This window comes from Ursus arctos, unplaced genomic scaffold (genome assembly GCF_023065955.2).
Source record: "Ursus arctos isolate Adak ecotype North America unplaced genomic scaffold, UrsArc2.0 scaffold_36, whole genome shotgun sequence".
In the NCBI taxonomy this organism is placed as follows: domain Eukaryota; kingdom Metazoa; phylum Chordata; class Mammalia; order Carnivora; family Ursidae; genus Ursus; species Ursus arctos.
Window position 1 is genome coordinate 21474451 of NW_026623050.1, and position 26619 is coordinate 21501069.

The following is a 26619-nucleotide window of genomic DNA, read 5'->3' on the forward strand; positions in this document are numbered from 1 at the left end:
TGGAAAAAAAAAGTCACCAAGAAAGTCATTCAAGAACTATTAGCATTATTCCACTTTACAATATATGAAAAACTTAACATAAAGGCATGAACTTGAAAACAGAAAGTCAATTCCATATACGTATTCATCAAGTTTCTTCTTATAATTTTTTTAAGTGTTAAAACCAACCTGGTATAGAAAGTGTTGGTCCCCCTTGGTAATGTGATGATCCTGTATCCTGGGTCAAGTCAAACAGTAGCTCTGAAGAATTATTAGACACAACTCGTGATGAGTTCGTTATATAACCCTGTTAAAATATTTCAAAGGAAGAATATTACATTTACTCAACATAGTTACAATTACTTTGTTTCATAAGTTTTATAAAGGTAAATTTAAGTGTATGTCAATATTATAAGAATAGCCTTTCACAACTCAGTAATTAATAAGTTATAAAACACAGCGGTAATCATTACTATCTGTCAAAATCATCATCTACTAAAACTGAAAGCAAGCTTTTAACTTAACAGCTGTTTTTTTCCTTACTAGCCAATTAAAACAGGGCAAATTGTAGTCCGTTTTTTTTTTTCAAGAGAAAGGAAACATATATATCCATTTTAAATCAACAGGATTAATACACTCTAGAGGACTACTAAAAATGCAGTATTCCCATCAAAGAGCAAACAGAAAAACTTTGCAAAATCTATGGGTAAAAGGAAAAATAGGAAAGCATACTGACATTAAGTACAAATTTAAAAGCTCTGTATCTCCATAAGCCCCCCAGACAAACTATCAGGGCAAACAAATTAGGAATCAATCTGCATCAGCGTTAGAGATGAATATAGCACATGGTTTGAATTTTAGAATCATCTTTATCGGAAAAATTAATAAGGCAAGGGTCAGGAATAGAACAGGTCCTCCCCCTACTATTCCTGCTATTCCATAGAAAGCCATGCGAGATTGGGGGAATATCCCATTTCACAGGACAAATATGAAAGCTGCTTGGGTCAACAGGGTAAACCCAAATAAGAAAGCCAGGCAAACGGGTTAGATGGAAGCTATTAATAGGAATAATCTGGGACAGCTGCTCTGCTCCTGGAAGCCTTAGGCTCAAGGGAAGGTTTAGCCTTTCCATCAGGAGAAAAGATGGCCCCAGCTAGTAGGACATCTCAGGAAGAGTGAAAAGTATGAGATGAATGATAATGTGCTCAAGAATTAGGCAGTATAAATTTGTGTTAGCACAAATAAATGTTTAGTATAATTATGAAAAGTGTGATCAATTTAGGGATGTATACGCCAGTACTATTATGTATTAAATATACTGATAGACACACTCATAAAATATATTCCAATTCTATTTTTTAAAGCCCATCATTGTAGAGTAAGCTCTCAGAGTGAATTCTGGACCATTCTATATGTCATAATATACAACAAGCAAAAGTTTTAGGATTAACAATGCTTAAAAATCAAAAGGGAAAAAGTCACCTTAAGAGAAAAATGGGCAAAAGCTATAAACTGAAACACTTCAAAAGTAAAATACTTTTTTCCAACTTACTAGTCAAAGAAATGCAAATAAAGACAATGGCAATTTTTAACTACTAAATTGGCATTGTATTAAAGATAATAATATGTAATACAAAATAACTGGCTACTCCTCTTAAAAGTATTCAAGTCATGAAAGAAAAAGAATGAGTAACTACAGAAAAATGTGAGACTAAGGAGAAAAAACTAACTGCAATGTGTGATCCTGAACACGATCCTGGGAATGAAAAATGACATTAATTGAAAAACTGGTAAAATTCAATTAAGGCTTGAAGTTTACTTAATGTTAATTACCTGATTATGATACATAAAATGTTAGCATTAGAGAAACTAGGTTAGGCATATATGAGAACTCTCTGTATTATTTTTCTTCTAAGTCTAAAATCGGCTGGAAGTAAAAATTTTAAAATTAAAAAGTAATGATAACATTCACTATTGGCAAAGTAGAAGTTATATTTTGGTACAGCATTTCTGCATGAATATGCTGGCAGCAGCTGTCAAAAGCTTTATGTAAGTTTGCATCATTTGGTCCAATTATTTCACTTTAAAAATTTACAAGGAAATAAAGATGTTTAATGAGAATTATTTTTAAAAACAAAAAATTAAAATCTGTATGTCCAACAAAAAAAATGGTTGAATGATTGACTATCATGCAAACACTAACACTATGTTTTTGAGAACTATCCAATGGCATAATCCTAGTAGAATGTTCACAGAAAAAAGAGGAATACATATTTGTATACATAATATGGTCCTGATTTATATACTCTATACTATGTCTGCACAGGGGAAAAAAGCCAAAATATAGTTATGTACCCTTCTCTCTTTCTCAACTTCTCTCCAAAATAAATATTAAAGATAGAAACATAAAGGTTTTATTTGGCTTGTGCTTGTTAACTGAGGGATAAGTTTTCAAAATTTTGGTGTGCTACTAACTTTTCTACTGACATCAGTTTGTTAAGTTATGGCAACAAAATGAATGAAGGGAGTCAAAAGGTATAAACTTTTGGTTGTGGGATAAATTAGTCATGGGGATGCACCGTACATGGTGACCATAGGTAATAATACTGTATTGCATATTTAAGAGCTGCTAAGAGTGTAGATCTTAAAATTTCTCATCACAAGAAAAAAAATTCTGTAACTATATATGGTGATAGATGTTAACCAGATTATGGTGAACATTTTGCAATATAAGTAAATATCAAATCATTATGTTATGTTGTGCACCTGAAATTAGCATAATGTTGAATGTCAATTATACCTCAATAATAAATTTTTAAATTTTTAAAAAGAGATGACCTTTCTACCACTCTGCACAAATTGCAGAATAAAAAAAATACCAAATAAGTAAATAAATAGTTGTTGTTTAAACAAAAAGGAAGTTATGGAAACAGGTATAGGAGTAACTCAAACCACTTCTAGAATATGAGGCCTAACAAGGCAAATTCTGCATTTGAACCTGAAATATAAAAACCATGTAATATAAACCATTTGAACCAGGTAATATAAAAAATGCATAATGCCATCTGACCTCACTGTAACCAAGCTCAATCTTAGTTCATAATAAATATTTTCTCCAAATATTTGCACTTAAAAAATGGAAAATACTCACTTGTATTTTCCAAAATAGTTCTTTAACAGAAATATAAAGTTAATACTCTTTAACACTTTATTAGGAGACCACTCTGGTTAACTAAGCTCCAGAATTTCAGAGAGCAGGCACACACTGTTCAACAGTAACTGGTTAAAATAATTCTCCAATAGGGAGAATATAAAAATTCAGAAAGATATCAAATACAATAGACACTAGACTGGGATTCAGAAGACCAGCACATTTAACTATATACCTTGGGCAAGTCACTTCGGAGCTTCAAGTTATTCACCTTTCAAACTGAAATATAGTCACAATTGTGTTTTAAATGTACTTGTACTTCATGATACATATATGTATTAAATCAAGTAGTTGTCATAACATTACTAATAAAAACCTAATATTATACCCTATTTTATAAACAGGTAAACTAAGGTTAGGTGTGGTTATATAAGGTTCCCAATATAGTCCTGCTTGTTATCGATGGAGCTGTAATTAGAGCCCAGAGCCTGATTCCAAAGCTATACCCTTAAGCTAGATCACACTAACTTTATTTTAAGTGACAATAATATATCCCTATCTGCAAGAGGTCTGAAAGGGATGTTTAAGTATAGAGATATTCCATGAAACACACACACACATGACATAAAATGAAAAATTATAATTATAATTTATTAAAAGCAGTGGCTTCCAAAATTCAGAGTAAATTCCCTTAAACAGGAGTCTCAATTCATTCCAGAATATATCTGTCATTCTTAACTTTGCACATTAGAGTGACTTGAAGAGTTTTTTTTTTTTACAATATACCATTTCCAGGACCCACCCAAGATTGAGAAACACCAACTGAGGTGTTTTGATTTTAAAACTATATACAACTAATGAATCGTTGAACACTACATCAAAAACTAATGATGTACTATATGTTGGCTAACTGAACATAATAATAAAAAAATAAAAATAAAAATAAGAATAAATAAATAAAACTATGCCCAGAGAAATAAACATCTCAGAAACAGCTCTAGTTTCTAACTTTTATAACACCAAAGATACAAATCTTCCCTTTGTTGTTGTTGTTTTTCCTCACTGGATCCAATGTTGGAAAGATTTTTATTTATCAAACTGAATTAAAGAGTAAAGTTTTTTTTCCAGTTTTCTATCCTGCAAAAGCCACAACTTATGAAAAGTGCACCAAGTTAATTTGATTCCAACTAATAGCAAAAAACCTTTACATTTTAAGTAGCTTTCCATCTTTTGAAATATTAGGAATAACCTGCACAACCCTAGGATCCAAGATTGAGAGTCAGTGGTCTGGGTAAAATCTCTCATTTTAGGAATGAAGAAAATGAGGCTCAGAGAGGCTTCAAAAATGCTTATTAACAGGCTGAATCAGGATTCAAGTCTCTGGCTTCAATCTAAGTTTTTTAAACTACTGGTCCAGGGCTTTTAACACTATTAGTTATTTTTCAGATTTATTATCTCAAGTAGCAGCAACTCAGGGAGAGAGAAACATTTGCCTAAACATATTCTTTTATGATACGTAACAACTTCCATGTAAGTGGGAGTTGAGTTTCCTTAGCCATAGATTTAAAAATCTGTAGCCATCTCCTTTTCATTGTTACATAAGTTACAATTAAAATAACTCTTCTATGAAAAATAACCTCAAAATATCAATTTTTAGTGCTAACAGATCTGCAGATTACCTAATAGTAATATGATATGAATTACAGGAAAAATGGATTATTCCTACTAAAAATATTTGGATTCAATTCTAGTTTGAAATTGAATATTTGCAAGAAAATTTACAGGTGCTTTGGTAGACAATAAGGGAATTACCATCAAAAGAACAAACAGTTTCATTAAAATTTATTATTTCTCTAAAGCCAGTGCCAAATAGCTTACGATAAGCATGACAAAACCACTGAGTTCATTCAATTCCAACTAATAGCAAAGAATCTTTACATTTGGGGTAACTTTTTGTTTGAGTAATCTAACTCCTTGGCTTCAGGACCCCTTTACATATTTAAAAATTATGGAGGACCCAAAAGAGTTTTTATTTATTTGGGTTATATCTATTGATATTTCCCGTATTAGAAATTAAAACAGAGAAAATTTTTAAAATATTTTATTTTAAGTAACAATAATAAACCCATTACAGATTAACATAAATAACATTTTCATGAAAAGTGACTATCTTGCAAACACACAAAAAAATTAGTGAAAAGAGTAGTACTGTTTTACATGTTGAAAATCTCTTTAATGTCTAGCTTAATCAAAAGCTGTTGTAGTTTCATACCTGCTTCTGCTTTCAATCTGTTAGGACATGTTTTGTTTGAAAAATATAGAGAAAATGTAGCTTCACAAAGATATATAGTTGAAAAAGGGAGTTGTATTTTAATAGCAATTTAAGATAACTATGGATATACTTCTCTGATACTACACCAAAATTCAACAGTTGGTATTTTCTTTAAGGTTTACTATAATGAGACATCTGACTTCCTAATTACTCAACTTTTCGTACTTTGTTACATTCAAATCTATTGGTCTATCTCACACTTTGAATGGACTTTTTATGATTTTGTAACACATGCACTGCTTATTTCAAAAATACTGGTTTTGTATGATTTTGTAACACATGCACTGCTTATTTCAAAAATACTGGTTTCTTTGGATTATGCTGATCCTCCAAATATTCACTATACAATATCAAAAAAATCATATTTATTAATTGCACCACAATTAGAGAGGAAAGTCTTTAAGTACTGGGAAGCTGTCAAGATCATAGTGGCAGATACAAGTTTTCCAAAATTCTAATTTGTGCTTGAAAGCTCAATTTTACCCAAGGAATGCTATCAGTTGTTTTGCTTTAAGTGTGCACTTTGTTCAGTTTTGAGGAAATGTCTGCCAGATAACGAAGACTGAATCCCTCACTATGTGTAGCAAACAGACGCTAAAGTAACCTCCATGATCCCCACCCCCTGGTGTTCATGTTCTGCACGATTCTCTCCCTTCTAGTGTAGGCAAGACATGTGACTTGCTTCTGACAGAATACAGCAAAGGTGACAGGATATATATGATTCTGTGTATGTGACTACACTGGATAAGATCATAATGCCCTTCTGCTAAGGATTTTCTCTCTTGTGGGCTTTGAGCAAGTAAGAAGCCATGTGGGAAAGATCCACTTGGCAAAGCCAGAGACTCTCAGTCTGACAACCCTTAAGAAATTGAATGTTGCCAATTACCATGAGAACTTGGAAGAAGATACTTCTCCAGTCAAGCTTCAGATGAGACTGCAACCTCGGAGTCCACACCTTGAATGTAGCCTCCTGAGACCCTGAAGCAGAGGATCCAGCTAAGCCATGACCTGACTCCTGACCCATAGAAACTATGAGATAATAAATGTGTGTGGTTTTAAACCACTGTTTGTGGTAATATTGATACACAAAAATAAGTTATACACCATGGTTTATCAGTCATTCTTTCAAGTAAAAGTAGTCTTCTATTTTTAAAAAGTAGTTAAGCTCACAATTTTATCACACAAGTGCTTTTCCTCTAGATAACCATTAAACTTCGGACACAGAAGTGCTTTTGCATACTATCCATTTCATCACATAAAATGTTTTTAAAGGACACATATTCAAAGGTAGATATTTAACAAAATAACATGTTAATACTTCATCAAGGAAATCAAGTATGAATATATTTTATTGGGAGTGCATGGTAGGGACAAATACAAAACTACTCATACTCGGTACCACTGTCTTGATTTCGACTAAGGCACCAACAGTTTACCCAATATTATTTTTGCATCACCAATGCCATGTCAACATGGTGGAAAAGGCAAATAGTGTCTTTGTATTATTATGACAATAGTATTGACTCCCAAGCCCAAGAAATAGTCTCAGGGGAGCCCCAGGGGACTGAAGACTACACACTGAAAACTGCTGCACTAAGGTAATGGTTCCATTTTAAGTATATACTTATATATTATAACATATATATATTTATGTATGTAAATACATATAAACTATGGGTTAGTCTGGACTGAAATCCCAGATCTATCATTTTGCCAGCTGTGTGACCTTGAATGAATAATTTAACCTCTGTGAGCCTCAATTTCCTCAACTATAAAACAGGAATAATAATAATAGTGCATACTTCACAGGAACGGTTAAGAATTAAATGATTCATTTACGTAGAGCGTTTAGAACAAAGTCTTACACATAAATATCAACTCAATAAATATTAACTATTACCATTAACTATTACTATTTGTTAAGAGTTTTTAAACTAAATTATGAAGATATATTTTCAGAATAAAAAGCTACAATGTACTCTCAAAAGTTTTTCCAATTAAGAACCAAGAACAACTGACCCAATTTACAATCTTAAATAATTTGCCATTATGCAATACTCACTATGCTTTTATATATGTTTTGATAACACAACTTTCAATACTTTAACTATTTAATTTAAGCATGTCACCTGATTTAGGAATGGGCTGGATGGGTAGTTCCTGCAGTTATCACTCTGGGTACTGGCTAAGCTACCATAAAGATGGTGACATTGTCTGATGCCAATTACGTTTCTATTGGATGATTACCCATGACAATCCAGAATTTTAATTGGTATTGCTTATACTGATAAGCAATATCCAATGTATCCCTGAGCTGTGTAGTTTCAGAAACACTTACAGGTTTAGACAAAGGCTGAACAATAACAGAACTATCTGAAGATCTAGATTCAGGATGAAAATTTACTGGTGAGGCAGCCACTGGATTTGATGTTGGGTTCGTGTAGTGTTGACCTGTAGGCTTGAATGCAGCAGTAATACCTGTATTTAAAATTACACAATACATTAAATATATTTTTATATAATCAATGATGTCAAAATACTTCACTTTAAAAGTAAAATAGTAAAGTAATACTGTACCTCGACTGAGTGCACCATTCTTTATTCCCCTTGAATATGAGCTGGGGTTTACTCTATTCAAAATATCTACAAAAAATTATATTTATTTTTAAATTCATTATTTGAATAAAATATATGTTAAGAAAATAGAAATCATGAATTGAAAACAAATAGATTACTGGAAGGAGTATATAAATTATCACTGACTTAAAATACAGTTAATTTTAAACATATATACCTTTATCTACTAAGGAAACAAGATTATTAGCCTTGTTTTATAGAATAAGAACCACCTTTCTAACTGTAACTCAAAATACAAAAGTCACAAGTAAAGATTGATAAATCTGACTACATATAAGTGAAACTTTCTGCAAAGTTTCTTTTATGGCAAATAAATAGTCCACATAATTAGTAAAAATCTTCCAAAAATATATGTATATATAACCTATAATTAACATATAGATCTTTCTTTGAGTGACGATAGGGCTATACACACACTCAGGTTCCTATCACTCAAAACCAAACCCCTATCCAACCTCCATATCCCATTCACACCTTCCTTGGAAGTATCATTATGAGGGACCTCACTGGATTATCTGCAGCATTAATCTTGAGTCCTGAAAGGGAAAAACTAGCAGAGATTGCACACAAAAATAATTTAGTTTATCAGAGTACCTTATAACTTAAGGGATTTCAAATCTACCAGTATACCAGAAGTCAATCTGAGCCTAATAGAACTTTCAGGATCACTTTAAAGGTCCTGATTCTGGCATGCACATGAACTTCTCCAACTTCTAGATTATTTGCTAGTCAAACTACAATTGGGAACAGTGGGGATTTGCCAAAAATTGCTGGTTACGAAAAGGCAAAAACACAAAGAGTACTAAACCTCATAAAAATGTCCTTTTTCCCTCACAGAAAAAAAAAACAGATCCCAAAAAATAACTCTATAAAGTACAGGGTCACACAAAAGTAGGGTTGACAATGGCAACGCAGTGCTCTATACCTAAGCATTACATATGTCTTATAGAATAAAAACCTGTTCAAACAACTTGACACCATTTTCACTCAGAAATTCGATTAATTATTACTCAGTCCATCAAAGAACTATTGGCTAAAGTACTTTTTAGTGGCTCTACTGTACAAAACACAAGTTGTTACCCTCCTTTCTAGCAGTTCTATACAAACACTTAACTCATATTCCATATATTAAACTATTTCATGGCTTACACAAAAACAACAATAAATTCATTTAAATTCTGCATAACAGTTCAGAAAATAATTTTTACTGGGGTCAGTCTCCTTTTTGACAGAATTATTTTAAAACTAACATACACTCTTTTAGTCGAATACTGTTAACAGTCTTCTACTTGGTACAATTCAACTCGATCTTAACCGTTATTTTTTAAATAAGATAATCTGAATAACTATTTTATAATATGGTAATTGTCCAGTATAAAATGATCACAATGACTAGAAATAGTAATTAATTAAGAGAATATATAAGCATGTTCCAGGATCATCAACAAGCATGCCATCAGGCCTAGTTCAATTTATAATTAAAGTGACACTCTACTTAGAACCTAAGAGATTATCATCTGCCACAGGAAATGGTATTGAGAATTTAATTGGTTAAGTGACTCTCCCTCTGAAAAAACTGAATAAAAGCCATTCCAAGTTTAGAGGCAATAGAAGAAAGAACCAGGCTTTCAGAAAATTTAAAAGTAGTGTCTTACTCATACTTTTAAGCACTGCCTTGATAAGAAAACTCTATCATGCTGGTCATATTCTTTGGTAAATTCACCTGGCTTCAACAAGCAAACAAATGAACATGTACCTGCAGTGGGAAATGACCTATTTGCTCTTTCTGCCCTAGAATTTGTATGTTATTTCTCTGTACTTTTTTACATTTTTGAGTGGACATTTTAATAAGTGTCATTGGTCTTTGCTTTAACATTCTAACAACATCAAATCCAACTACTCTAACTAAAATCTAATAATCCACAAAGGTACCAAAATACTCTGCTAGAGCCAGAAAAGATGTAAGTATTAACTAACTGCTACATCATCCAAGTACAGTGGCTGTGTACAGGGCTCTTCTCTTCCACAAATATAAATGCGAGTTGGTGGAAGATGAATATGGTCAGAAGCTGCAGCCCCTGTTGGCACACAGGCTAGAGACTGCAATTATTCCCTGCCTATGTATTTTGTAGCAATGTACGGATGACGTTGTAGCTGCCTGGATGTGAGAACCCCTATCTGAGACTAAAACTTAGTATACTACGACAAATGTAGAAAAGTATCCTAACCTCTTCCAGTTCTCTAATTCTGGGTTTAAGTGGGGAATAAAAAAAAGATAAAAGGATAAACAGGTTACTTGGCTCCACTAAAAATTAAGATTTCCGATTTCAAAAGACCGCCAATGTTACCAGCTAATCTTAGTCTACTTCTTTTCCTCACATGATATTTTAACCTCTTACCCCCCTCAAGTCCTCAATCACATCCTCAGCCTGATTTTATAATTCTCACTCACCTCTCACCAAATCTTTCATCTTTAACTCCTTACAGAGGAACAAGGACATAAGTACCTTATAAGGCAGTTCACAAATTTTTCCATTAGAAACAGTATTTTATAAAAATTGGCTCCACTAAAAGCAAATGCTTACTTGAAATGGCTGGTTTTGAACTTGATATCTCTCCAACAAAGATTGGCTCATCATCATCATCATCCTCAACCTCTTTTACTTTCTTCTGCCATGGTTCTAACTCTTCTTCTTCACATTCCATAAAGAGTTCTGCCATTTTTGAATTACCTAATTTCCAAAAGGAGAGAAGCAAACCTTATTTTCAAAAAGAGAAGCAAATACATTTTTTAAAATTCACAGTATATTTAAGATCTACTTTAATAGCCCTAATAGCAATTCATGACTTGATATTTGTAGTTAGTTCATGACAGCAACAGTGAGAAACTCAGAACTCACTCTCTAAGATATAAACTAATAAATTGAGATAAACAGATAATGGTTGACAGTAGTTATTTACATGAAACAGTCAAAATGAGTTCCAGTCATATGCCTGGAATATAATCTTATCTACAAAAAGGACTGTATCTAACCATTAGCTGGGGGGAAAAGTATTCACAAAGGGGAGATAAACTAAGAATAAGAGGCAACTCATAGGAGATATACTAGAAAAACTGAACCAAATTCAGGAATTCCAGGCACAAAGCAGGGATGAGGTGCTAGACTAAAATAAGGGAACAAAGTGAGACATTCCATTCAGTGCAAATTAGACATTTCTTACCTAAAGAAACAGATCAAAGAATGTGCAGTAAATATGAACATACACCACCCTAGAAGTTCTGACCAAGCACAGAGCTCCTAGGAAGAATTTTAGTATCTCTTCAATATTAATGGACAATTAATAAGTACCAGAAATTTCGGGAAAACCTCCTGTCTTTTAGGCCAAATCAATAAAAAAGATAAAGAATCCTAAGGAAAAGAATAATGCAGAGAGCAAGAAAAATATTAAAAATATATAATCAGCATCTTTAGAGATATTAGATAAGAATGTTATAAAAATATTCAAAAAACAAAAAACAGGATTAAAAATACGATAGCCAAAAATTTTTAATTCAGTTTTTAAGAAATTCAAAGTATGCCCAGAGGTGGAACTAAGAGAAAAAGAGAAAAATACACACACACAGACAAACACACACATACACACTAAATAGAGAAGAGGACACAAGGTTGTCAGAGAAAATCAATTTCAAAGTACAACATTATCTAATAAAATTTACAGAAGGAGAATAGAGAAAAAGCAGGGAGTAGATTGTCTGAGAAATAATACAGGAAAATTTCCTAGATTGGAAAACAAATCTCTGGGTTGTTAAGGCCCCACTAGGTATACACACAGCACAATGATCAAGAAAAAAGTTGCATCAAGACACATCATCATGAAATTTCAGAACAAAAGAGATAAAGAGAATATCTCAGATCTCTGGGGTGGGAAGAACCGTTCTTATACAAAAGGTCAATAAGAGTAAGAACTATAGAACAATACTTTGGAAGACAATAAGTAATACTTCAATAATTTCTTACCAAAATTATTTTTCAATCTAGAATTCTTTACCCAAACTTTTCATCAAGTGTGAGAATAAAGAACAGCAACATCACACAAGATTTATTTCCCATGTAACCCTTCTCAGGAAGTTACTACAGAATCCATAAAAATATGAGACTTAACCAAGAACGAAGACACAGCATGCAGAAAACACGGTATTCAATACAATACAAAGTCCCAGGACAATAGTTGTTGAGCAAACCCAGAAAACGACCAGTCCAGACTAGATTGGAACAGTACTTCAGGAGGAAATGTCTCTGGGACACCAAAGAAAGATGATTAAAATGTAAACTTTTAGATTACCTGGCAAGTTTTACTGTGTAGAAAACTGAATTGAGAGGCTACTGAAAGGCGTGGGAAGATGTGCCTACAGATTTTAATACAACTTAGCTAATGCAAAAACATGAAAAGCATTAATAGCTGGATACACGAGAAAAAAAGAAAGAAAGAAAAAGCGGGAGGGTGGGAGAGAAGGGTATGTATTCTATGTATAATAGCATATTAAAAGCATATTACCATGCTCATCAGTGAACAGCATTTATTACAGTCATCATAATGAAACATCAACTATGGATTAAACCAAATATTGAGATAATAATTACATTAGGAGCTACTTGGAGGAAAGGAAGAGGTAGCTCTAAGAAAGCAAAAATTCTCATGATAGATTACTAGAAAGTGGTTAAAACTGATTATACACATAAGCACTCTTCAAGAAACTGTGGTTAAGCCATTTAAAGCCTTTTCAGATGGTCTGACTTTTAAACTATGTGCATATATTGCTTTAAGCGGAGATGGAGAAAAAAAAGAAGGTGGAAGGGAGGAGGGGAAGAGAAACAGTATCGAGGACCTAAACTAAAGTAATAACAGTGGAGATGAATATAAGTGGATATAACTATATGGGGGGTGGTCTACCAAAAAAACCCCAAAACACAAAAAACAAAAAAACCTTCCAGCGTTCTGGTTTTGACAGTATCTTTCATTTATCATTTAAGTATAGTCATTTCTACTAAGGGTAGTTTTTTATTATATTAGAGGAATGACACTCCTACTTTTGACTCAAAATTAGGACAATGTTCTACCACCTCTTAAAAGATACTATGTGAAACAATGCTTTGGGGATTGCATACAAAGGAAATACCATATCAAATTAAGAACCACTTTTCTACAAATTTTAAAATTTTTTCCTTTCTATAAAAGTATGTCACAAATTATTTCCTGTCTTAATGTTATTTAAATGCTAATAGTCCACCTATCAAAACAAAAAAGGCCTTGCCATTTTCCCAAATGTCATGAACATCATGAACTGATCCCTTCCTTTTCTAAACTATACTGTTTTATTAATTATATAGAATTGTTCAAGTCAAATGATTAAAAATATTAGAGCCCCAAGACCAAACTGAGCTCTTTGAGTGTATTTCCTTCTACATACTAGATAGGCAGTAGGCACATAGTATATAATAATTTATGGACTAGGAAACTAAGTGGTCAGGCAATGTCTAATTTTTAAAAATTAAGGAAACTCATTGTATATGGATAATAAAAGTTTCCAATCAGTTTGTGTTATGGGCTGAACTGTGTTTTTCCAACATTCATATGTTGAAGTCCTTACCATCAGTACCTCACAATATTACTATATCTGGAGACAAGGTCTTTAAAGAGGTGATGAGGTTAAAATGAAGTTACTAGGGTGGGCGCTAATTCAATATGACTGGTGTCCTTAAAAGACGAGATCAGGACATGGATACATGCTTGGAGGTAAGACCATCTAAAGACATAGGAAGCATATGGGCATCAATAAGCCAAGGAGAGAGGCCTGGTATAGATACTTCCTTCATGGCCCTCAAAACAAACCAACCCTGCCAACACTTTGACCTCATACTTCTAGCCCCCAGAACTGTGAGAAATTATGAAATAAATTTCTATTGTTTAAGCCATCTAGTCTATGGTTCTCGGTTACGGAAGCCCGAGCAAACAATACAGAAGACAGAGGTCTTCCTCATTCTTCTTAACAGGGCACTGCCATTGTCAGTACACCCAGGATAGATTGTTGAGAAAAAGAAATTTAAAGACATGTAACAGCTTTATGGTTTTTAGGAATAATTATTTTTTTGTCTATGCATAAAAGAAACATAGGTAACTATGTACACCAAACTAATAGTTATCACTGGGCTTAAAAAGAAAAAAAACTTCATTTCTACTCTACTCACTTTTTAATTTACATTATTTGTTATGTGAGCATTTGTTACTCTAACAACTTTATGTTTTTTTGTCTTTAAGAAAATGTGCCTACCTCTCCTCCTTTCTACTGAAGCAAATTTATCAGTACAAAAGCCACGTATACCAGTATCAGTTGTGGCAGCAACACTTACTTTTTGGCTGAAAAGGGTTGTCGCCCATCAAGTTGCAGAGTTGACTTTCTGTAAATTGTCACCTAAGTACTGACACATGATATCAGTCAATTTTATGAGTTACTTTAAGTAATGCCAAATACTGAAACATGAAACTTGGGGTTCAGAAATTCTTGGATCTAATTTTGATCTCAAAACTCACCAGGTGACTCCAGACAAGAGAGCAATTTAAACCTCAGTATTCCTTCCTATAAAATAAAGATACCTAGTATTAGAGTGGATGTCATTAAATTAAATGTACACATACTTAAAACTTTTTTCCTATGAAAAGCTCAATTTTTAAGTTTGATATGTCTGACATATACTTGCAACTCAATTTATATAATTGGTTCATTCTTGAATGAACCCAAATTTAGTAAATAAAATGGTGATTCTATTAAGCTATTACTACTTGAAGAAGTCTGAATTATTAGCCTACAAATAATTTTTTAAAGTATCCTTTTATAAAAATGAGTAATCATTTCATGATGTATTGTTTTAGTAAGTCTGAATTTTTAAAAACTAAGGGATACTAATCTTTAACTGTAACCTATTCACATTTCAGATACAAATGTGATTATTTCCACAAGAAAACATAACTTTAAATAAACTTTAGTTTATATTTTTCTGATTTTTTATCAGAGATCTTAAAAGGGAAAGAAAATTAATTGGACACATTTCATCACAGATTAATTCATTAAAAAATAACTACTCATTGGGGTGCCTGGATGGCTCAGTCAGAAGAGCATATGACTCTTATTCTCAGGGTTGTGGGTTCTCAGGTCGTGGGTTTAGAGATTACTAAAAAATAAATAAATAAACCTAAAAAAAACCCCAATAACTACTCATTGCCTTCTAAATGAAAGATAATGTGCTAAGTTCTAGGGAAAAAACAAAAATAAGTAAGTCATAGTCCTTGCCTTCAGAAATTTATAATCTAGTATATTTATATTTCTTTGAGACTGAAAAACTACTGCTATTAGAATAAAAGTTATCAAAAAGAAATTTTAATTCATTTATTTAAAACAAGAATTATTCTGGATTCCCACACACACAACAGCATAAATTTTATAAAATTTACAAATTTTAAAATAGCTTTTAGTTATAAAGCAAAAAAAGATAAAAACTTAGATATCTAAAATACTAAAATGCACACTAATTCAACCTTTATTATTTCTCCTTATCCTCAGGCTGACACAAGCAAATTTTCCTGCTCTTTGTTTTCCAATTTATTTGGACTGCATTAATCCACAGGAAAAATAACTATTATTTTAACTTCAGAAGTTACTGTTATAAATGTTTTAACTACTATCACAAGAGACTCTAATGAATATTTTTTTAAAGATTTATTTGAGAGAGAGAGAGAACACGAGTAGAGGGAGGTGCAGAGAGAATCCTCACGCAGACTCCCCACTGAGCACAGAGCCCCACATGAGGCTCAATCCCAGGATCCCAAGATGACGACCCCAGCCAAAATCAAAAGTTGGACACTTAACTGAGTGAGCCACCCATGCGTCTAATGAATCTTGTGTTTAACTGAATTCACCAAGTCCTGAAGTCTATTTAAATCTGGTTAACTCAATTATTTGAATAGTTGTAGCTTATCTCTAAACTAACATCAGTGTTATGAATATGTCAAGGAGATAAATACATGACAATTTTTGCTCATGTTAAGGACCTACTTGTTACCAAGAATATAGAATATTTTTCAAGAGCCACAATTACACAGCTTATGAGACTCATATGGATTTTTTTTATTTGAGTAGTTATATTGGGTTATAATAATGGTTATATTGAATACTCTATAGTTGACATATATATAGTATTTTTTGCTAAGTGATCATATAAATATTTCTTACCAAAATTCTGAAATTAGTATTCAATGTACAAATATTCAATTAATTAATGACATCTATATGAACAGATATCTACTGCCTATTATGATAGAGCTGACTTCAAGATAACCTAGTTCAAAAGCTTAAGGATCATAGTAACCTACTTAGAAACCTCAACTGATACAGTCTCAAACACACTATAAAGTTGGTAATCCTCAGATGTAATCAGAACCATAATTTCAGCCTGAAGCTGCACTGTGTAATATAGTAGCCATTAGCCACATGAGACTATTCAAGTTTAAATTAATTAAAATTGAATAAAATTTAAAATTCAGTTCCTCAGTTTTGCTAGCCACATTTCAAAGGCTTGAAGCCATATGTAGTTGGTGGCTACTGTATTGGACAGTACAGCGATGGAACATTTCTACTGGGCAACACTAGACTAAAGAATCATTGCCATATTTTGTTCTGGTTAATAAACAAACACTTTCATGGATTCCTTCAGCATCTCAGCCACTGAAGCATGCCAAAATTACCACCATAAAAACCTCTCAGGTCACCACTTCAGAATTTTGGTGGTAAGGCATGGAATTCTATGAAGGATTAAATCAGCTGCCATTGAAGTGGACTATCCAGCAAAGATATACGGTGGGGATCTCAAAGTTCCAAAACGTCTCTGATAGCTTCTACAGCTCAGACTGAGCCCCAAAATTGCCAGAAAAAGAGCACTCTATTTCAGCTACTGACTCGTTTCATGACCATGTTTAATACCTTGTTTCTACGAAGAAAAAAATGAATTCCAATTAACTGACTTATCAAAGACTTCTTAGAAAATAATTCATTCACTGTTGGAGACTGCTCATATAATAATTTCAATTCCTATCTTAGTATTTTTTTGTTTCAGCTTTTATATATCTAAAACTAAATATCTTAAATAATTTCTTCTACAAAAATTTTAAAAATCAATGGAAATGTAGGTCTAAATTTTTGTTTGAAAAATTTACTTCTATCCATTGAGAGGTACCACCTGACACAATATCACTGTGTTAAATAAAGGTTATGCATTTGATCTGGTACATAAGCACACAGTATGCCACAGGTGTGCTCTGTACTAGATATAGTTCTATTTACTTTCTGATAAAAAATTAAGCAATTCCACAAACCCCAACATAAAAAAGAGCATTAGGCTAGAAGCCAGAAGAACCAAGTCATAGCCCCAGCGCTGCTACAACTTTCAATCAAATCACCTTACAATTCTGGGTCTCAGCTCTTACGTCAAGTAATAATCTCTACAGCTTAATTTAGCTCTATACTTTACTGTATACTGTATACTTTAAACATTTATTAACAATAAGCAGTAAAACATGGTGAAGAATGAATGCCACATTCAAATTCTGAGTCTACCATTTATTATCTGGATGACCTTGGGAAAGTTAACCTCTGTGCCTTGCTTTACTATATATATGTAACTTATTTCATACAGTTATAGTGAAGATTAAATTAGATAACACAAATAAAACACATAGCTCAGTGCCTGGTACACAGAAATCATCCAATATGCACAGAAAGGGGAACCCTCCTACACTGCTGGTGGAAATGCAAACTGGTGCAGCCACTCTGGAAAACAATATAGAGGTTCCTCAAAAAGTTGAAAATAGAGCTACCCTATGACCCAGCAATTGCACTACTGGGTATTTATTCCAAAGATAGAAATGTAGTCATCCGAAGGTGCACCTGCACCCCAATGTTCACAGCAGCAATGTCCACAACAGCCCAGCTATGGAAAGAACCCAGATGTCCATCAACAGATTAATGGAAATACACACACACACACACACACACACACACACACACACAGGAATATTATGCAGCCATCAAAAAATGAAATCTTACCATTTGCAACAACATGAATGGAACTAGAGGGTATTATACTAAGCGAAATAAGTCAATCAGGGAAAGACAATTGTCATATGATCTCAATGATATGTGGAATTTGAGAAACAAGGCAGAGGATCATAGGGGAGGAGAGGGAAAAAAATGAAACAAGAAGAAACCAGAGAGGGAGACAAACCATAAGAGACTCTTAATCTCAGGAAACAAACCGAGGGCTGCTGGAGTGGAGGGGGTGGGAGGGATAGGGTGGCTGGGTGATGGACATTGGGGAGGGTGTGTGTTGTGGTGAGCACTGTGTATTGTGTAAGACTAATGAATCACAGACCTGTACCCTGAAACAAATAATACATTATATGTTAATAATTTAAAAAAATAAAATTTAAAAATAATTAATTAAAAGAAGAAATCATCCAATAAATCTTAACAATTTTTAACTCTGTGCTTAATACCACTTTCAAGAACTCTAAGAAGAGATCATAATTTTGTTACTATACTAGAATTTACAAGCTATCAGCTGAGCATTTACAAATTATTTTGTGAGATCTTCATTACAGTAATATTTCATACGATGAAATGTTAGTTTTGTAAGTATACCTTCTAGAATGTAGCTGTCAAATCTATCCTATTTTCATCTTTTTAAGAAAGAAGCATTTATAAACTAGTGAAAACAAAAAATTTTAAACCTTCATATAAACATAACACACATACCTACAATTTATCAATACTGTACACACACCTACAATTTATCAATACTGTTAAATTATATACTACTAGTCTCACAGAATAAAACAAGTATCTAATTCAAAAATACCAACATACAAAAATTAACATTTGGATAAAGTGCCTTATACTTCCATTAAAAAACCCTTTCATTTTACATGTATCACTGTATTTTAATTTTTTAAAAAATTCTTTTTAAAAATGAGTAAACAGCAAGTAAAATAAAAAAGTGAATGTGAGGAACATGGTGAATGGTTAAATTCTCCATCTCCCCATACCCCAAAAGTTAGTTATGCAATGAAATAATCTGAGAACTACATTATAAGTTAATCTTTGTTTTTTTTTTTATCATAAAAATAATGTTTTAATTGGGGGTCTGCATTCCTAACCAAGAAATTAGCAACACCAAAAACCAGATTAACATAAAAGGGGAAATACAAAACCAAAATTAATAAAACCATTTTAAATACTAAAAATTGTTATTCAAAACAAGAATAGCATATACAAATAACGTTCAACTAACTCATAAATTTTGTCTAAGATTAACAAGCTAGCTGTAAGAAACACTAAACCTTTAACACTTTTACTTATATACTTAGAAGAGTTTTTCAGTGGAATGATCTGGATGACATAGGGTCACCAAAACACCGTCATTTTTTTCCTCTCACAAATTTCACAAGAAATCAGGTATTCAAATCCTTCCACTGACTTTAAAGCTTTGGTTTATGTTCTATTTCATTTTATAAGCAATTCTTCAGTCTTAGTGACTAATGGCATACTGAAATGGAGGTCTATAATTTTAGAATTCTAATCCCAAATGAATAGAGCTTTAAGGATTCAAAGTGGGTGCTTAACTATGAGTAACAATTTAATATTTCCAACCCCGGTTCTTTGATCTCTCAAGAATTTCCAACTATCTCAAGGTGATACTAGAAAATTCATTTTAATGTTCATTATCTTAAAAACATACACAGTCTCTTGAGGACAGAGAGTCATTTTAAAAATTCCACTTTTATATCACCTTAATATCCATCACCTATTGATTCCATCATGGAAATTAACTGTAACAGGGTTAGAACAACAGAGAATGATGATGTGTACCTTCGCATATAATCACACAAATACAAACCTTAAGGCATAAGCAATAAACTCAATATAACTGAAAAAGACAACTATTTCGTAAAATTCAGATGTTTAAAATATGAAATTTTATAAAGAAATTAACTTATTAAATTTATTTACAAACATTAAGCAGATGAAACCAAATTTCAAATCAGTACTTCCCACTTTTATGCCTCTTATTTTTTAAAATGCTTTATTGTTAGAAAACTCAGTACCTATCTTTTTTAAGAATCAGTCCAGTTAATCAGTTACTGTTAAAAAACACACATTCTTGAAAAGGGGCACATTTCAACCACACAAAATGTACAATTACAAACATCTGATCACTAGCAGCTAAAATACTACAGACAAAACACTGGGGGATCATAGATACTTCAGAAGATACCTCATCAAATCTTAACCAATTTCTGAAAGATTCTAATTTTTATTTTAAGCAGAATACTGCGTTCTGGAAAATGGTCACCCCAAGAATAGGAGAAAAGGTCCCCAAAAGAGGAGAATGTTGATATACAGTATTATTTTTTAAATAAACCAAACATTTCAAATGTCATTTTAAAAAAAGATCATACGTGCAGGAATCTTAACAGTGAACAGGCAAAGAAAGAAAGAAGGGAACGGATTGGAACTCAACCTTGATTGAAGTTAATAGGAAAAAAGACAGGACAGAATAGGAATGGAAAGGAAACATTCCATGCAGAAAGAACAGCATGTGCAAAAGATCTATGGCACAGCAAATACCAGAAACTAACCACCCCCCCAAAAAAACTAGTGTGAGTGGAAAAGAAAAGCAAGGGGGTATATGGTAGGAGATAAGACAGAAGTCAAACAACACAGCACCCCAGAGATCATGTTAGGAATTTTTCCCTTAACCTAAGAGCAATGGAAAGCCAATGAGGGGATTTTCAGAAAGAACTGATAGGATCAGATTTGTGTTACAGTGTCAAAATAACAGAATTTGAGTCTAAAATCAAAGAGACAGTGGTTTTATTCTATTCTGTCCTTATCAATCCCCACTTGGCATACTGTGTATTGGCTATGACTCTTTCAGCTATAAGAGGTAACAGAAAACCCAACTCAAACTGGCTTAAGCAAAAGAGAATTCCTTGGCTCATTTACAGAACTAAATACAGGTACAATTTAAACAACGATATGTAAATCTAGTTTTTCTATCTCCATTCCTGGGTTTCACTTTCTCTGTTGTTTCGACCCTCACAAGAGGCTCCCCACTGTGAATGACTATACCAGCTCCAACTAAACACCTTCCAAGATTCAAGTCTAGGACACTAATAAGAGGACTAGCTGTGATTGCAGTTGACTGGCTTGGCTTAAGTCATATGCCCTTCCCAAATCCAATCATTACTGCTAAGGACTTAAAATAGTTTAGTCCTGTATCACATGCTCCCCCTGGTACCAGAGATAGAGATCCAACCAACCAACCAACCAACCAACCAACAACTAAACAAAACAAAACAAAACAAAACAAAACAAAACAACCAGTAAGATAAAGATTTTCCCAAAGGAAAATCAAGATATTCTGTTACCAAAGTAGGAGGGAAAATGTTGAGTAGCAAAAACAGATATCCATGAATTAGAATTACAGCTCTGTCTAGGTCAAAAGACTAAAGATATTTAACCTAGGAAACATGAGACTGTGGGGTAGAGATGGTAGAAGTAAAAGCTATTTACAGATATTTTTACGTTTGTTATGAGAAAGAAGGAGAGAGGATAACTTATTCTTTGTGGCTCAAGTGATAAAAACAATAACAATATTAGTAATAATTAGTTGTTTTGAGTAAACTAGAGAATGTCATTACTAGTATTGAGCTTCAACACAACTACTTGATTCATTATATACTATTATGCTATCATAATTACAGATCATGCAATTTATAACAACTTTCATTACCATTGGCTAACATTAATTAAATGCATACACTACTTTGTCTAATCCTCAAAAACTCTGACATAGACGCTATTATCATCCTCACTCTACAGCTGCAGAAACTGAATTATAGAGGTTAAGTACCTTGCTCAAAGTAACACAAATAAGGGTAGAGCAAGGATTCAAATCTAGACACTTAAAAGGCCAGAGATTTCAGCCATATACTACTTGCCTCCATCAGGAACAAGGGAAGCAGATTTCACCTCAACATAAGAACAAACAATTAATAGTTAAAATACCAGGAAATGAGATTAACTCAAGACGTGATACATCATCAAAGAAAAATATGAAAAATTTAAGCATTATATAATTGAAAATGGTCACTTTCAACATCTCCAAGGGCCCTTACAACCCTAACACTATAAACATATCCATCTGTTATAGGGATGTAAATTTTTACCTAGACAGAGGGACAAAGGGGATTTATTATTTCAGTTAAAAAAAAAAAAACTGTTCTAATTGAGAAAATTGAGAATGTTGAATTATGAAATGCCATTTGGTATTATGAATAAAGTCTTTTGGTAATCAACCTACCATACCCAAATATTTTCTAGAAACCTTCAAGTTCAATGTAATGAATGAAGCAACTGGGTTGTGAAGTTCAACACTGAGGATAAAATTCTTGAGTTTATTCAAAGTAAGTAAACTCCTGAAGAAAAAATAATAGTTGATAATTTTAAACAATATAAATTGCATTTTAATAAACTGGTTTGATGTGAACTCCCAATGATCAAGATCTACTTCATTGACACTGATTCAGAGTAAAATCTGAAATCTCAAATCATCATGATAACCCAACTTTTTGAAATTTTAACATTTTTGATAACACAAAATTTTTTTAATGTAGTATCAGTAAGTAGGCCTGTGCTTCAGAAGACTGCTTACATCTACAAATCAATGTAAATCAGCAGAGTCGTTAAAAGCTTCTATGTAAAAGGAACCCTTCTTCATATAAGGATATGGGGAATCTCTCTTTGCACCACCTCCATTTCATCCAAGTAAAACCCCTGCTGACCCTGATCCAGGCTGCAGTCCATTTGCTCTAGTTATCACCACCCATCTGTCAGTCAAAACTAAGCTGAGCCCAGCAGTACAGCTCCCACATTTTCTACCGCACAGTATTCTGCTAAAGGTATCCATCTGAAAATCCCAATAACCGTCCCCTTGCCAAATCAAATTACCCTTTCTTCATTCACCTTTTCCTTATCTTACATCTGTTTTATCCCCATTTCTTGAAACATCCTCCTCAAAATTTTTTTATATAACAATAGACTGGTTCTTCACCCACCTCCTATTTAACTCTATACAGATTTTCCATATTCTCTTGCTCCTTAAGTAGTATAAAATCAGGGTTTTCATAGAGTTTAGTCCTCAGTCCTACACAAATTGTTCCCTAAATGACAGATCTAATAAATTCCACAGTCTTAGCTATCAGCTCTCAATAGCAGCCTATAAAATCATCAAATATTAATCTCCAACCCTGACTCCTCAACTAAGTTCCAGCCTGTCATCTCTTAACTGCTGAAAACTGCTACCTGGATATTAACACTCACTTCAAATTCAGTATTTCCAGAACTGAACGTAACTTCTCCATAAAAATTAGCCCTACAGCATTATTCATAATAGCCAAGAAATGAAAACAAGCCAAATGTTCATCAACTGATAAATGAATAAACAAAACGGTATATCCATACAATGGAATATTATTCAGCAGTAAAAAAAAATGAAGTACTGATACATGCTAAATGGATGAACCTTGAGAACATTATGCTAAGTGAAAGAAGTCAGTCACATAGTGTATGACTCCATCAATGTCAAACGTCCAGAATAGGCAAATCCATAGAAACAGAAAGTACATTGTGGTTGCTAAGGCCTGTGCCATGGGGAAAATGGGGAGAGACTGCTTACTGAGTAATGGATTTCCTTTTGAGAAGCTGAAACGACTATTCTGAGATTAGTGTTGATGCTTGTTTAACACTGTGAGTGTACTAAATGCCACTGAATTGTACACTTCAACATAATTGAAATGGTGAACTTAATGTTACGTTAACCTCACCTCAGTTTATAAAAATTAGTTCTACCTTTGCACTTCTCTTTTTCCACCAATGAAAACTGTCATCCTTCTGATCTTGAGTCCTCAAAATTTTTTTAATAATTTTTTTCTTAAGTAGGATCCACGCCCAGTGTAGAATTCAACACGGGGCTTGAACTCACAACCCCAAGATCAATATCTCAGCCAAGATTAAGAGTCAGATGCTTAACCAATGGGTAAGCCATCAAAGTGCCCCATCTTAAAAGTTCTTTTCAGTGTTTCCCTCTTTTACTTATCATATCTAATCAATTCCCCAGTCCTATAGTCTTCCTTCAGAATATTTCCTACAACCACCCTTCATTTTCCATTCACTATGTACTTGTTCAGGCCCTTAAAACCTCACACCCGTTGTAAGATTTACTTTGTAAAACTCACTTTATACTGGCCTCACAGCATCCAGATCTGATTTCATCCATTTAACACAGAACCACCAAATTAACAATGCCCTAACATAATGTTTTCATTGTGTCACTTATCAATTCCAAACTCCTCAGTAACTCTCCACCAATCCATGCAAAGCTGTGTTATCCTAGACCCAGAAGTTTCCAGAACGCAGTGAGGTACAGAACAGGCCAAATGTTCTAGGAACTGTCACTTCCACCAGTGGTTGGTGCTGCCAGGCTGCAAGGCTACTCCTATGATATCTAACCCAAGAAAAGAACATGCAATCCTGAGATTACAAGGCTGAGGTTGGACCGAGGGAAGACCAAGGCATCATATCCTACAAAATTAATATACAGCATCTGGCACCTAGTAAATATTATAGTGAATGAAATGAACTTTTTGAGACTCAATTCCCTGTAAAGGACAGATCATGATAATACCACCCATCTCAAAGAAGCATTTGTTTTGAGGATGAAATATGATCTAAGAATATACTTTTTAATTTCTAAAACACTACAATAAAAGATTAGAAAGACATCTCTTGTGTTACAACTTCTCAAGCATAAATACCAACAATGTAGTGTCAAAAAAGTAGGGCCAATTTTCTTATTTATTTTTTTCCTATTCAGTAAAGGTAAGAGGTCTATTACTATTTTTACCCATGGGGGGGGGAACCCATTTTGTTTATTAGGGCCTTTCTATCATTAGTCAGCAATCCTGTATAAAGTCAGATAATCTTAAATGTTGAATGGAAAAAGCAAAATGGGTAAACAAAGCAGGCCGGGATTACCTACATCTAAAACACTCAGACCCCTCCCAAGCCCTTCAGGTTTTGCTTCTCAAACTTACCAAAGGTAACAATACCCACAAAATAAGGAACACACAGGGGTAGAGCCTAGAAGCAAGGAGCAAATTATTTCATAGACTAATGATCTTTGCTTTGGTTAATAGCCCTCAAATCAAAGGCATTCAAGCAGTTGTCATGCTGAAGAAATCCCAAACCTAGCAAAAAAAAAAAAAAGAAGAAGAAGAAAAGTATGAAAAAGTATGTATTTGATTAACTTCTAAGGATGAAATCTTAGAAGTCCACAAACCCCAACTTGAGAAATTTAAGACATATTAATTTACTTAAAAATAACTATAATAAAACCATTACATATTAATATAAATATTTGTGTGAAAAATATTTTCCAAAACAAAAAATTTAGAGAAGTGGCATTGTTCTACATTTTTGCAAAACCCATTTATAGCTGTCTTAATAAAGACAGCTGTATTCTCTTATCTGCTTCTACATTTAATCTGTTGCACTACATTGTTCTGCTGAAATGAGGAAAACCCAGCCTCACAAGATAGGTAGGTAGTAAAGAGAGGATCTTGTAGAACCCTCGAAAGCGCCTCAAGTCCCCAAGACCACAGTCAGAGACTGCTACACTACATAAATCAATTCAAAGCCTTTGTTTAAAAAGGAGAGCTAAATTACTATCCTGGCTATATTGGCTGGTCAAAAATTTTGTATATACCAATCCAAAGAGTAAAATAATAACTTTAAATAGGGAGTATTCACATGATGAGCACAACTCTAAGAAAAAGCATTTATCAAGCAGGGTATAAGGCACTGTTTAAAAACAAAAAGATGCAAAACATATACCTTTCCAAAAAAAAAAAAAATCACACTGTGCTCATCATGATGTACTAAACCAGAAAAGCAGAAATGTTTGCAATGAAAAATAATTGGAATAAAAAATATTTTTGGTTTAATCCAGTTCACCAAAAAGCCTAAATACTACACCCTGATCCTACAGGGTTTCAGTTAATCGTTGTATACTGCAGAGGAGCTCTGAAGGTGAAGTTGGGAAGGGAAGAAAAACCGGGTAACAACAAAAATATTTTGGAACAGAAACCTCAAGGAATAACTTTCTAAGTACTACCTGCATTCATTAGAGATGGAGTGGAAACAGCTGAAAAAACTACCTTGGTTCTAGATGAAGAGGCAAGCAGGTTTAATATGTGTTTTGGAAAGGGGTGGAACTCTGTATATCTAACCATCCAAATTAACCATTAACCTTCAATATACTACCAGAATCCATAGAAACCATTTGTTTTT

General features: G+C 33.2%; 1 protein-coding gene across 13 annotated transcripts in view; it reads right to left on the reverse strand.

Moving 5' to 3' along the window:
- ZNF280D (zinc finger protein 280D) overlaps positions 1–26619 on the reverse strand; it is a 296194-nt gene that overhangs the window by 93737 nt on the left and 175838 nt on the right. For 8 of the 13 annotated variants that reach the window (XR_008957079.1, XR_008957078.1, XM_048219566.2 and 5 more), the window contains exons 1-6: positions 14691–14740; positions 14510–14578; positions 10685–10831; positions 8040–8105; positions 7801–7940; positions 169–286 (exon numbers count right to left, since the gene is read on the reverse strand). Coding sequence is in view for 11 of the 13 variants with exons in the window: in XM_048219566.2 (XP_048075523.1) it covers positions 169–286; positions 7801–7940; positions 8040–8105; positions 10685–10831; positions 14510–14537 (499 nt within the window). In the remaining 2 variants the exon portion in view is untranslated. Of the gene's footprint in view, positions 1–168; positions 287–7800; positions 7941–8039; positions 8106–10684; positions 10832–14509; positions 14579–14690; positions 14741–26619 lie in introns of those variants that run through there. The other 5 variants (XM_057306150.1, XM_048219567.2, XM_026518552.4 and 2 more) reach the window with 3 other exon arrangements.